This window comes from Sus scrofa, chromosome 15 (genome assembly GCF_000003025.6).
Source record: "Sus scrofa isolate TJ Tabasco breed Duroc chromosome 15, Sscrofa11.1, whole genome shotgun sequence".
In the NCBI taxonomy this organism is placed as follows: Eukaryota; Metazoa; Chordata; class Mammalia; order Artiodactyla; family Suidae; genus Sus; species Sus scrofa.
Genome location: NC_010457.5, coordinates 79,935,703 through 79,950,130, shown reverse-complemented (window position 1 = coordinate 79,950,130; position 14,428 = coordinate 79,935,703). Strand labels below are relative to the sequence as shown.

At 33.5% G+C, this 14,428-nt stretch overlaps 1 protein-coding gene across 2 annotated transcripts in view; it reads left to right on the top strand.

Annotated features, from left to right (window-relative positions):
• Positions 1 to 14,145, top strand: part of SP3 (Sp3 transcription factor) — a 54,154-nt gene extending 40,009 nt beyond the window's left edge. For both annotated transcript variants that reach the window (XM_021075841.1, XM_021075842.1), the window contains exons 5-7: positions 3,500 to 3,692; positions 9,589 to 9,785; positions 12,400 to 14,145. In XM_021075841.1, coding sequence (XP_020931500.1) covers positions 3,500 to 3,692; positions 9,589 to 9,785; positions 12,400 to 12,716 — 707 coding nt within the window. In that variant the 3' untranslated portion in view covers positions 12,717 to 14,145. The remainder of the gene's footprint in view (positions 1 to 3,499; positions 3,693 to 9,588; positions 9,786 to 12,399) is intronic.

Here is a 14,428-nt window from a genome sequence, read left to right as displayed (position 1 = left end):
ATTCTAGAATAACATCTAGAATATCTAGATGTTTATGAGCAAGAAAAATGATTAAAAATTGCATGTAACACTTGTTTGGCAATAAATTTGCTGTCTTAAGTGAGCACTTTGTGGTCCTATCCATATGAACTGACTTAATTTTTAAAAAATCTCTGTATGTATTATTTGCAGATAGAAGGAACATAGAAAAGTAGAGGACAAAGTCTTTCTAGGTAGATTATTACCTATATTGGAAGTTCCTCCTTAGGGAAGGGTTTGCTCATTTAGCCTGATTGTGTTTTCTGAGCACTTTGGTGTGAAGCATTCATTATCTAAAGGGATGTAGGAGTCAACAAATAGAATTAATTCTACTATAATCATGAATAAAGGAGATGACATTGGAACTAATCTTGAAGGATAGTAGGGGTTAGTTAGATGAAAAGGGAAAGAGCTAGAAAACAGGCCAAGCAAGAAGCAAGAGGGTGTGATGTTGAGAAAGGACTGTGTTCTGAAAATGATGAGAATTTCAGTATTTTAATACTGAAGTTGGAAGAGCAGGTTGAGGCTCTTGAGAAGGTTTTTGAATACCAAGTTAATGATTTAGGGCTCAATACTGTAGAAAATAGAGAATTAATGCAGGTAATGAATCAGGAAAGTGTTGCGTTAGATTTTTATTTAGGAAGAAAATCCCGGAAGCCGTGTAGAAATGGATTGATAGGCAGAAGAGTGATGAGAGGCTGGGAATGAACTGACAGGACTCCATCTGAAGTTGATAGTTTGAGCACTTAGGTGGCTTGTAATTATTACTTAAATGGATGCAGGGAGAGGTTTTGGTGAGTGAACAAGGTGTGTTCAGTTTGGACATGTTGAGTTCTATGTGCCATGTTGTATTTGTATTCAATAAGAAAGAGAACTAGGTTGTAAGTATCCATGCCCATGACACACTCTGAGAATATTTTCTAGGTTCCAGTATGAGAATTAGCAGTAAGAGCAGGCATGCCCTATAATATCTTTATCTCCTCAGTCAGGTTGCATTTCATTGTTGCTCTCATTGGTTGTTTTTTGTATTTTTTTGTTTTGTTTTGTTTTGTTCTCTTTGTTGTCTTTAGGTCTTTCTTCTATCTCTGTACATTCTTTATTCTTTTTTTTTTTTTTTTCCTTCCTTTTTTGGCCGCCCGCAGCATGTGGAGTTTCTGGCCTACACCGCAGAAGTGGCAACACCGCATCATTAACCCACTATACTGGACAGGGGATTGAACCTGCATCCCAGCTCTCCAGGGATGCCATTGATCCCGTTGTGCCACGGTGGAAAATTTTATTCATTCTTGATAGTATTTTGTCTCCTTTTTTCTTGCTGTCTTGTCACAAATGTATAAAGATAAGCAGCTTTCAAAACTTCTAATAAAATTTCTCATTTTATGGACTTAAAATTATCCAAATCTGGATATGTGATACCCATACGTTATGTCTTTTATATAACTTGTTAAAAAAAAAAAAGCTATTACTATGCATTATTTGTGCAAGTACTTAAATGTTTTGACATGATGTTGGTAGACACCTGATTATAAAGAAAAAGAGGTCAATATCCATTTATGTTGTGTATCTGGATGAATTCTATACATATCTAATTCTTCATCCTTACACTGGGGAAATGGAAACCAGTTTCCCTTAATTTCTAGCCATCAAATTCTCTCTGCATCTGGAGTCTAGCACAGTTTGTGGCACATAGTAGCTAATTACTGAGTGAATGTGCCCATATCTTTTTTCCCTCGTGTAATAGAGAAAGAGGTGGCTGTGCTCCATCAGCTAAACTTGTAAATATTCCGGATCACCATCCCCTTCTGACTTCTTAGGGACTTCATTCCTGTGTTTTCAACTTCTCCCTCTGTAATGCACCTTTCTCACAAGCATGTACACATGTTCAAGAATTTCCTATCTTCAAAAAGAAAACAAAACACTCCCTCCTGCAGACTCTCTTCTTTGGTCCCCTTTAGCCTCTACTGTCATGATTCTGTCTCCCTCAAGCTAGATGTTTTGAAAAATTTATCTCTCCTTTCTATTAAACACTTTTCTACTTCATGCCCATTTACTTAGTTTCCTTTTTGATATTTCTGCAGTGTGTGATGTTGATCACTTCCTCTTTCTTTCCTTTCTTTAATGTTGCATGTTTTCCTGGGTACTCCTTTCCTTATCAGGCTCCTCTTCTGCCTGTTCCTTGAATGTCTATATTCCTCACAGGCCACTTTCTCTTCTCATTTTACTCATAGCCCTTGAGTGATCTAACCTACTTCTCTAGGTGGGCTCCTTCTGTGTAGGTCTAGCTTTTTTGCTGGTTCGTCTCACACACTGTTCAGCCTTCATGACCTTCACCTTTGAACGCATTAACTGTCTTTGCCCTTCTTTACCTCCGCCTGAGCCCTCTCTAGTACCTCCTATCTTAGTGAATGGTACCACCATCTACCCTGTTGCCCAGGCCAGAGTCACCTTTCTTCCCATTTACCTCCTTTTTTCTTAGTTGTAGTTTATCTGATAAAATAAATTAGTTTTAAAATGTTTGAGGCATTTTTCATGGTTGTACGTTCTAGTTTTTATTAGCATAAACTCAGAAATTAGAACACACTTGACTTTTTTTCTTTAATTATTAGTGACTAATATACATTTAAATTAATAAATTTCCACTGAGGTTTTTACTTTACATAAATCAAAATAAAAATTTGCAGGAATTTATGTTTTACCAAAGATAGTTATATTCTGTGTTCTAAATCATGTATCATTTAAAAAAAAAAAAAGAATTAGTTTTCTGAGATGAAAGAAGTTCTTAGTTTCACCTAGAAAATGATGTTATATCATTATTGATTTAAAGAAAGATGTTTGGCTATACTGAGACAATGACATAGCTTCCTGCCATATCCACACTTCCTTACCATGGCATGCTCATTTTGTTTCCCCGTCTGGGTTATAGTAAAACTACTTGAAAATAGAAACTCTACTTATGCACCTCCTTCCGCAGTGATACTGTAGTGTGGCCATTATAGATATTTAATGATAATGTGACTTTAAAGCTCAAGTTTGTAAGTAGTAATTTCATGGTGCCTACATTTAGGCATAATTGCATTCCCATAGTACAAGCAGGCATAATTGATGCAGTCTGTAAAAGAGAAGTTTAAAGCATTAGAATTTGTTCCAATCTGAGTTGACCATTGAATTCATTGACTATTTGAACAATTAAAATTTGAGTTTCAGATTGTTTTATGACTCAGCTTGCTCAAAAAAATGTTTTTCTTAATCTTAAAAAGCAAGCTCTCATGCTGGCTTTATTCCCTTTTTGGCTTAATCTCATTTAGAATAAAATAGATTGTTTTAAAAGAAAAAGTCACAACAAGGAGCAATGATTATGCTCCACAGACAGATGATTTTTGACTTTTACGTAGTATTCATTTCACCTTAGAGAGGCTCAGATTTCATGCTATCTTTTTGGGCCAATGGGCTGCTTCTCATCTGTATTTGTTTTTTTCTTTAGATATTAGGATCAAGGAAGAAGAACCTGATCCTGAAGAGTGGCAGCTCAGTGGTGATTCTACATTGAATACCAATGATCTAACACATTTAAGAGTACAGGTGGTAGATGAAGAAGGGGACCAACAACATCAAGAAGGAAAAAGACTTCGGAGGGTAGCTTGCACCTGTCCCAACTGTAAAGAAGGTGGTGGGAGGTATGCACACATGAAACATACTTTTTTTTTTTTTTTAAGACTGTTAATATCATCATCCTGATTTTTGCAATGCTTCATGCACGTCACTTAATTATGGGAAATTATTCATTACATGATCATTTTATGTGTTTGTCTCTATGAGTGTAGCAGAAAAAGTTAGAGAACAAAATATATGAAACTAAATTTTCCGACCTAAATGCTTTTTAAAAAAAAACAAAAAAAAAAACCAAAAAAAAACCCTGAAGTTACTTAGTTTTATGTTAAAAAAAAGTATAACAAGATGCCATTGCAACAGGCCCATATCAGAAATTAGTATATTTTCAAACCAGCAATGGGATTTGGCTAAATACTGATTAAAAAGTTGATTCTTATCCTGAGAATCACAGTTATATAATATAAAAATTAGAAGTTCAGGAGAGTTTATAAAGCATAAGTATTTTCCATTTTCAACAGAAATTAATAACAAGGCTTGATGGAATTTTTTTTAAAGTACAACTAATAGTTCAGGGTTTTTTTTAAGATAAATATTAAGAAAGAATAACAGATGATAGGGAAAAAATCTCAAAACAGATCAGTAATTATATTAAATGTGGATGCATTAGGCTTAATAATGAAGAGATTGAGACTCAGATCATACTTAAACATAAAACACAGCCTTATATTGATTCTAAGGAACATCTTAAATTGGCACAGGAATGTTGAAAATAATGGGATGGAAATGATTTATTAGGCAAATGTTAACAAAAAGAAAACTTAGAGGAGTTCCCATCTGGCTCAGTGGTTAACGAATCCGACTAGGGACCACAAGGTTGCGGGTTCGATCCCTGGCCTTGCTCAGTGGGTTAAGGATCCAGTGTTGCCGTGAGCTGTAGTGTAGGTCTCAGACACGGCTCAGATCCCGCGTTGCTGGGGCTCTCGCATAGGCCGGTGGCTACAGCTCCGATTGGACCCCTAGTCTGGGAACTTGCATATGCCGCAGGAGTGGCTCTAGAAAAGGCAGACAAAAAAAGAAAAAACTTAGATATTAGTGTTAATATCAGACGTGGTAAGATTAAGTGAAAATATCAAATAGATAGATAGGGATATATTTCTTAATAATGTGAAATTTTCACCAAGAAGCTTTGATAGCCATGGTCCCTTTCCCTCACAACTTTGAAAGATATGGAGCAAAACCTGATGGAACTCTAAAGACATTCTGTAACCATACCCTCCAGTCATTGTAAAAGACCTTAACATACTTCTTTCAGAAATGAACTATTTAAATAGATTCCCCCAAACTCCCCAAACTATTAATATAATTAATGAGCTTGATCAGATAGAGCCTGATCAGATAGATACCTGCCCTTTGAGTTGATTTGTACCTTGGCTAGCCCATTCATAATAATAATATTGTAACTATGAGCTTACTGTGTTCTGGATGGTCTTGAAAGTGGGCATAGAGAGATCAAATGACTCTTAAGAACACACACAACTGGAATTTGGACCCAGTTTCTCACTCCAGAACCTCAACTATACTGTACTGCCTCCCAAGTGGATTTCTTTCTTTGTCTGACCCTTAGGCATTTGTATTTACTACTGGTAGTTATTCAGTTGTTTGAAATTTTATTTATTCTTTGAAATGTTTTAGTCAATTTAAATAAATTAGTGTGGAATTCTGGTTAGGCAATAACTTTCCTGAAAGGAAAAGAGGGATTTTAAAGATAAGGTGTTCATGAAAGTTAAATCTGAGGGTCAAGGCCTTGTCTATATTTTGCTTATTCTTTAAATTGAAAATTTTTTAAATTTATGTTTATTAAACTAATACATGCTCATACAAATGCAAAAATAATAGAAGAGTATTAAAAGGATACCAAACTCCTACCCTGCTTCAAGATGACTAATTTTTTATATATCCTTCCAGACTTTAAATATATTTTAAATAGAATCATCTTTTTTTTTTTTTTTTTTTTTTTCCTCAGTCTTTTTACGGCCACACCTGAAGCATATGGAAGTTCCCAGGTTAGGGGTCCAATCAAAGCTGTAGCTGCTGGCCTACACCACAGCCACAGTAATGCGAGATCTGAGCCGCCTCTGTGACCTGTTCCATAGTTCATGGCAATGCCAGATCCTTAACCCACTGAGCAAGGGCAGGGATCGAACCTGCATCCTCATGGATGCTACTCAGATTCAGATTCGTTTCCGCTGAGACACAATGGGAACTCCCTAAAATAGAATCATCTTACTCACACTGTTTTACATGTCTGTTCTTACTTTGAAAAATTTTGTGATTATATTTCAAAGTCTATGTAGAGTCTGCATCAATTTTTTATGACTGTATAGCATTCTATTGTATGAGTATATAAGAATTTAACATCTTTTTTGAGTTTATGTTGTCATTCTAATCCTACACATACATCTTTGCACATTTGTCTGATTATTTCATCAGTATAACTTGGCAGAGGTGAAATTATTGGATCAAAGAGAATTATCTGCTGGAAAAGTTTGTGACAATTTATACTCCATCAGTGGTATATGAGAGTATCTGCTTTCCCACACCCTTGGAAACAATTGATTTTATCCTTTCTAAAAATCTTCTAGTGTCTGACAGATGAAAAGTAGTACCTCACTATTGTTTTATTTACTATATTTTTTTTTACCTTGTGAGATTGAACATTTTTAGTGTGTTATTTGACCATTTCAGAGTTTCTTTCATGATTTTTTTTTTTTTTGGTCTTTTGTGAATGTTAATTATGTGTTTAACTTTGTCATATGTGCAGGTATTTTTTCCTAGTTTTATACATTGTCTGGTTTGCAAAATGCATTTATATAAGTAAAGAAAGACTTCTGTCACTTAAAGTTTGCAAACTTTTTTTAAGCACAAAAATAATAGTTGTTCAGTATTTATGAGATGCCTTATTATTCTATTAAAAGTCTTTTTTATCCTGAGGATTATAAGAATACTCATATTTTTCTAGAATTTTGTGAGTTCATTTTTAATAATTTACTGTAAGCAATTTGAAGTTCTTAAGGAAAAACTATTGTTTCTTAAGCTCATTTGAACAAAATTCAACTAAACCATACATTGTAGGCACAGTTGTGTCGTTGACAATTACTACATCTAATTAATAGAAGCATAACATACAGTACATCCTATTTTGTAATAGTGAGGTAGGTGGTACTTTAAACATTTTAGAATATTGGCCTTTTTTCCTCAGCAGTATTCTTGGGTAAAAAATAATAAAAGAATATGTGAAAGGTGGCATTTTAGGGAATTTTATTTATTTACCTTGTGAGCAAGGTGAAAATATAATTAAATATTTTAAAATTGTATTCATTTGAGCATTTAGCCAATATTTATTAAGTAGGACCAGCCTTAAGAACCTTTTTACTCTAATAGAAGAGACAAATCATTTTATAAAGTAAAAATTCTAAAGCCATTACTATTATAAGGGTTTTGTGTGAATTAGATCTCAGTCCATTTTTTAAAAATTAAGTCATTTTGCAAAATCTAATTTCTCCCATGTCAGCATTTCAGTTTGTGTTTCATTTTTTTCTACCCCAAGCAAAAGAAAGGACTCAATTTGCTTAACTTTCCCTATTAACTCCTCTACTCAGAAGTGACCTTTATTTATTGTTACTGTCTTCGAATTATTAAAATTTTGGGTGTAAGTTTAATCAGTGAAAAACAGAAACTTAAATTTGTTAGTTTTTTTAGGTCATATATAGGTATTAGTGTTGTGACTATATAAATTAAGAAGAAAACATGGCAAATCTTTCATTACTTGAGGTTTGCTGAGAAATTCACTTCAGTTCTTTACTTCCTTCATATCACATGCCATAATTTTCATATCTAGCCTATCTAGATATTATCTTGCCTAAAAAAATTTTTTAATAGATACTTGGATCTGGGTATTAAGCTTTTTCTCTTATATATTTTCACACTCTCCATCTGTTTTTTTCTTTCTTAGATGCCTGTCTCATTTTCAAACAGTGAATATGTCTCGTTTCCTTATAATTCATTTGGAAACATCTTCCTTTGGATTCTTGATTCTTTGAGAACTCAGATTTGTTGCTATAATTTGTTACAATCTTGTGCTTTGTTCATGCTCTCAAGCTAAATTTTGTTGTTAGTAGAATAAGCAGTTTTTATAAAAAGCACACTGATTCACCTGAGTGGTACGCTTAGAAGAGAGGCAAGAAGTTATGAGTGTAAAGTGGACTGACTTGGGTTCTCTGTGAAATTGCTATGGTGAACACAATATGTAAAATTGGTTGATACACACTAATAGCCTCAAACATTGCTCTTTTTCTTAGGGCTGTTTAAGAATAAAACTTTTTAAAAAGCTAAATTAAATGGAAATAATATTGGCTTTGGGTTAATAAGACTTTGGCATCACAGGTGAGCCAGAAAAACCTGTTTCACTCAACTCAGCTCTTTGAAGAGAGTTGTAGAAATTGGGGGTGGACTGGAGCAGAAACTAGAATTGTGTTAGATTATGACGTCCTTGCCCTTGAGACAACAGCATGACTCCTCCTTGTCTTTACTTATGCTATTCCTCTGCCTGGAATGCCTTCCCTCCTTTCTATCTAAATCCTACCCACCTCCTCCACGAAGCCTTCTCTAACTACTGGAGTCCACATTGATGTCTCCCTGTTCAGAACACCTATTGCATCTAACAGCCAGCACTGCACCGTTTAGCACTGTTTGTCCTATGGCAATTTCACATGCTACTGAGTGTGAGTACATTAAAATATAAATGTGGGGAAATATGCATTTTTTTCCAGTAAAATTTAAAAAGCGATAGGTATATTCTATACAGGAAGATTTGCAGGCTTATGGAAGGTTTGCAGACTATACCTGGACTGTGAGATTGTGGGAGGAGGGAAAGTTGGGGGGAGGTCTTAAATGTACCTTTTTTTAAATCTCAAAGAAACTGCACAGTTTATATAATACAATTTTGACGATTGATGAGTCTAAAATGTCATTTTTTTAATAAATTCATTTGTTTTTATTCAGTAACTAGCTAATTTTTTTGAGGTTGGGTAATAACATTTTCTGTAATGTTTAATAAAATTTGAATATCATTTCTGAAATCAAAAAGGTTTTCTTTTTGCTTACGCTAAGATACCTGTGTTCACCTATCTAATAAGCACATACCTTCTAAACCCTATTCTTGGTATCAAATACTGAAATGTATCAGATGTCAAGTATCGTAGTGTGGAGAACTGTATTTTATTATCTCTGATTTATAATTTTGGTTATCTTCACATGGTTAATATGAAGAGAATTTTAACTATAGTTTTTTTGTTTGTTTGTTTGTTTTTTCATACAGTGCTAGGGATCTAAGATGATAGCTTTGTCTAGATTTTTTTCTGATTTTTTTTCTCCAAGTCAGTCTATGTTCAGAGTGTGGCCATATAAATATATGAAAAAATATGCTTAAAATCATGTTAATTTAAAGTCTGCTTAAGGTCCCTTATTGTACCTGTTATGCATTTATTATTGCTTTATTTACTTTTTAAATTAGCTGATATCATGACTATGAGTAGACCGTTTAGTTTCCCCTGTAACTGACTTAATTGAATTGGGCCTATGCATGGAATTTGTGAATGGTTCTGACAGAATAATAAATAGCTTTATTATACATTACTTATGTATGAAATATCCTTTTAAATTATATATTTCTTGAGCAAATTTACATTTGGACAGCAATCACATTAATTTTGGAGTAAAATTAGTATGTAAATGTTATAAATTTTTATTTAAATTGATTTTAAATGATCTTCATTTCTGATTGACCTCATGGTAATAATGTCTTTATTTGAAATTCAGCATGGGGAATATTTATTATATGAGTGGTAATGTCCATTTGAATATTATCATATAAGTGTATATTATTCTGTGTGTGTTTTTTAGAGGTACCAATCTTGGGAAAAAGAAGCAACACATTTGTCATATACCAGGATGTGGTAAAGTCTATGGGAAGACCTCACATCTGAGAGCTCATCTGCGTTGGCATTCTGGGGAGCGCCCTTTTATTTGTAACTGGATGTTCTGTGGTAAAAGATTTACTCGAAGTGATGAATTACAGAGGCACAGAAGAACACATACAGGTTACTAATATTTACTTTTAACAGACAAAAATGAAGTATAAGACTACATACTACCTTACATTTTTTAAAGCATACCTTACTGACCTGAATCTTTTAAAATATAGCCAATTATATCAACTTACACCAATTTAAAACTACTAATTCCGAACAAGCTACTATGGCTTATCTTATTAAAAAATGTTTTGTTTATGCAGACTTTGCTTAACTTCTTTTTTCTTTTTCAGTTAGCTTTTTTTGGTTTTTGTTTTCACATTGTTGAATGTCTTAAGCCACACTTGCACTAATTATTAATTATGTTAGCGTTTTAAATTAGTTGTCTGCTTTTAGTCTTGGTGTGTCTTATTTTCCTCTTCCTCTACAATAAAGACTAATTCAGAGTTCCCATTGTGGCTTAGTGGGTTAAGAATCTGACTAGTATCCATGGGGATGCTGGTTTTGATCCCTGGCCTCACTCAGTGGGTTAAGGATCCGGCATTGCCTCAAGCTGCAGTGTAAGTCACAGATACAGCTTGGATCTGGTGTTGCTGTGGCTGTGGTGTAGGCTCGCAGCTGCAGCTCCAATTTGACCCCTAACCTGGGAACTAAAAAGAAAGGGGAAAAAAGAATAATTCCTTTTCCTCTGATAAATTCACCTTTTCTTCCATTTAATGTCTGTGAGATAAGCAAAAGACATTTCCTTGAGGAATAACCAAGGCATTGTTGATGTCAGACCTCTTTCATTTAATTGTTTTTGCATAGTCTTATGTGGTGGTTATATGAAATGGATCTAGGAATGACCCCAAATTGAATCCTAATTTAATGTAACTTATACACTTCGTTTTCTCCCACTGCCATTTAATGATCAAGTCGTTCATCAGTCTGTGCTCAGCACTGAAGAATTGAAAAATGTATTAATGCATGTACAGTGTTGAAGGAGCTTAGAAGAAAGAACCATGGTGAAACAGAGGGCAGTATGGACTTTGAAGTCTCCTAGATCTAAATGTATAAAAAACAACCTATGAAATAATGTTGTAGTACACATATACTGTATTTGTTTTAATTTCTGTCTCATCAGATAAGCTTAACCTGTTTGATGTGTCTAGCAACAAACAATATAAGAAAGTTAGATAAAGTATGCTCAGAGGCAGAGGTCATTATTACCTGGGATAGTAAAATATTTGGGGGCAGTGGGCTTGGGATAGACCTTAAGATGGCCCTATGATAGAATTTTCTGCAGTGGAATTTGATCAACAGGATATAAAAAGAAATAATGTAGAAGGGGGAAAGGTTTGTGATAAAATAAGTGTAGAAGGGGAAAGGTCTGATAAAATAAGTGTGGGAAACACTGTGTTAAAGAAGGTTATTAGATACAAGTACCTTCAAGGAGTGCCTCTTAGGACCTTTGATTGAATGTGAATCTCTTAAGTTGTGGGAGGTAGTGTGCCTTTTGCCATGCTAGCATCTCTCAGGACTCATGGTTCAAGAGGAACTTTGGGAAGTGCCTTCCCAGAAGAATAGAATAGTATGTGACTAGATGGAGTGAGAGACAATTTGTCATGAGTTGAAGATGAGATTTTATTTAAAACATTTCTGTTAAGTAGGATTGAGCCACATTATAGAAGTCCTTATAAGTTAGGTAATGGAGAGTCTAAACTGTTTAGTTACTCTTGCATTCCCGTACTGCTTAGTACCATGGTGAAGTTTTGTACTGTAATAAAATTGGTTATTTAAGGAAGATTTGTTTGACACTGATTTGTTGGATTGGAGAGGGAAAGTCTAGCATGTCATTGAAATATAGTTCAGGTATGAGGTCTGACAGGGACCTGCTCAGAGAAAGGGTGCTGAAATAAGAAATAGGGAAGACATTTTGAAATAAATTAAGAAAACACTAGATTTGTCTATTGATTGAATTCTTTCTGGATTCCTTTAGGTTGGCCTTTGCCTTGTCTTCCAGTAACCCTTTTACATAGTAGGTCTTCACCATAATAGAAGTTCATTCTGTCTTTTGTGTTTAAAAAGGCATTTTAGTCATGCTGGGCAATAAATTTAGGCAAAAGAGCCTTATTATCTTAAACATTATGATGTATTAGGCTTGCTCTTGATCATTCCAGCTGAAATTGAGTCAGCCAGCCATATCCATTATTGTTGCGATTATTCAGTCCTTATTGGAGTTTAAGCTTGTGTCTTTGTTTTAATCTAGAAGTACTCTGTGTAGTTACTTGAATTCATAGTAAGGGTTGAAGGTTAAGTGGCAAAGCTCTGACATGTTAATACCTTAAAACTGTATTTTTCTTTAAAGAAGAAAGTATGTTCTAGATGGTCATTTTAAAATTGGTATCCTGTGACAGATGTTTCAAAACAAACTAGTCTAGTTGAGGTATTGAATTCTTATCTATCAGTGTATAGTCTAATGAGTTTGAAGATTGCTTTTCCCCTAAAAATAGAGTTGACAGATTTATTTTGAGGAGGAATATTCTATGAGAGATTTTGTAGGGATAAGCTCATGAAACTAATACAATTCTAATTGAACTCTGCTCCCTGTCCCTAACTGTCAGTGATGGTTTATTTTCTTTCTCAGGAAATGATCAGTCTGTTTATGGTGAATTAAAACTAAGTAACTTAATTTTTTTAACAGGTGAGAAGAAATTTGTTTGTCCAGAATGTTCAAAACGCTTTATGAGAAGTGATCACCTTGCCAAACATATTAAAACACATCAGAATAAGAAAGGTATTCACTCTAGCAGTACAGTGCTGGCATCTGTGGAAGCTGCACGAGATGATACTTTGATTACTGCAGGAGGAACAACACTTATCCTTGCAAATATTCAACAAGGTTCTGTTTCAGGGATAGGAACTGTTAATACTTCCACCACCAGCAATCAAGATATCCTTACCAACACTGAAATACCTTTACAGCTTGTCACAGTTTCTGGAAATGAGACAATGGAGTAAATATTACACAAATACTTATTCATTGTGGTTATTTTTATACAGTAGTGAGAAGAATATTGTTCCTAAGTTCTTAGATATCTTTTTATTGATGTGCAAAAATTTTTGGATTGACAGTAACTTGGTTATACATGACACTGAAATGCCTTACTTTGTATGATATTCCATAGTATATTAAAAATGGTAAAATTGCATGGGTTTTGTAGGTACTTTTGGAATCTAGAAGAAATGAAATTTTACCAAGTTATATAAAGAGAAAATTGAATTTAACAATGCGAATGGTAGTCTAACCAAATGCATCAATCCTGTGTGGTTTAGTGTAAAAATGAGAACATGTTGGTATTTATCTATTGTAAGATAAAAAAAAAAGTTGGTGGGTGAAAGAAATCATGTTATGATAAAAATTTTTGTAATTTTCTTGATGACTGGAATTTTTATTATGCATAACTGACAAATCAAGTTTCCAAGCAAATGTTACATAGTGTAGGCTTTACTTAGCTTATCAATTTGTCATTTTGAAGCTAATTATTTTAATTAGGTTAACTATGTACAATATTTTAAGCATTACTCTTGTAAGATTTTGAAAACTACATTTTAACATGGAACTCTAGGGATAGTCACCTTTTAAATCCTGTCGAAAAGCCATGTTTAAGATTTAATTTGCCAAAATAATGTCTTGTTAATATTCTTTCAGTAACGAAGTTGGGCAATATAACCAATGTTTAAAAAAGTTTAAAATGTATAGGTTGAGGCATTTGGGTGGTAAGAAAATGTTATAGTGTATTATCCCTTTTCTTGAATATTGGAGGACCAAAAAATAAGGTGTATTGCGTCTTAGCAGTGATTTTTAAATCCAATCTTGTTTCCAAAACCCATATGTCTGCCAGGGCCTTAAAAGCCATCATGTAAATTACCAATAAAGTATAACATATGCAAACATAACAAAATTACTTCCATAGTGACGATACTCCAACCATATGGATATTAGTCATAGAAAACTAGAGGTTTTATGATATTTTTTTAAGTCTTTTTTTTGTTTGTTTGTTTGTTTTTGGTCTAGGTAGTCTGCACTTAAATATCAACCATTTTCTTTTTTGCTTTTTCCTTAAAATTTATATGTATCCAATACAATTAATTGAGAAATGTATGTTTTTTATTATGCTGTATTTTCTTTTTATTTTTTAATTATTGTTTATATTTTCAATTATTAAAAAATGTACAAAATAAAGTTTCATTGCTGGTCTTATAAGAGCTATACAAGTTTCCTAAATGTATACCTGTAACTGCAGCAGTTCACCTATTTCAGAAATTTGGAATTCTGTTCATTTGTTATTCTTAAGACCACCTCAAATTTAAAGGCTACCTTATTGTACGTTTAAAGTGTATTATAACAGTGTGGTAGTTAATAAAACACTATTTTTTTTTCTTTTGAGTTTGTTGTATTCCTATGCATTTAAAATAATTGCAGTGATATGGGGTTGGAAAATCTGTGTGATTTATTTTTTCTTAGCATTTTATTTGGCGATTCTTAATTTCAGATACTGAAGTTACCATAAAGAGGTATATTTACTTAAAAAGGAAGGGTAGAGTTCTAGCAGATTACTTTTTTTTTTTTCTTATTAAGTAGAACTTTTGGGAAAAAAACTTGTAACTGTTAGCTCACGTTGATCACTAAGGATTTTATCGATGCCATTTTACAAACCTTGTTTTTTGTT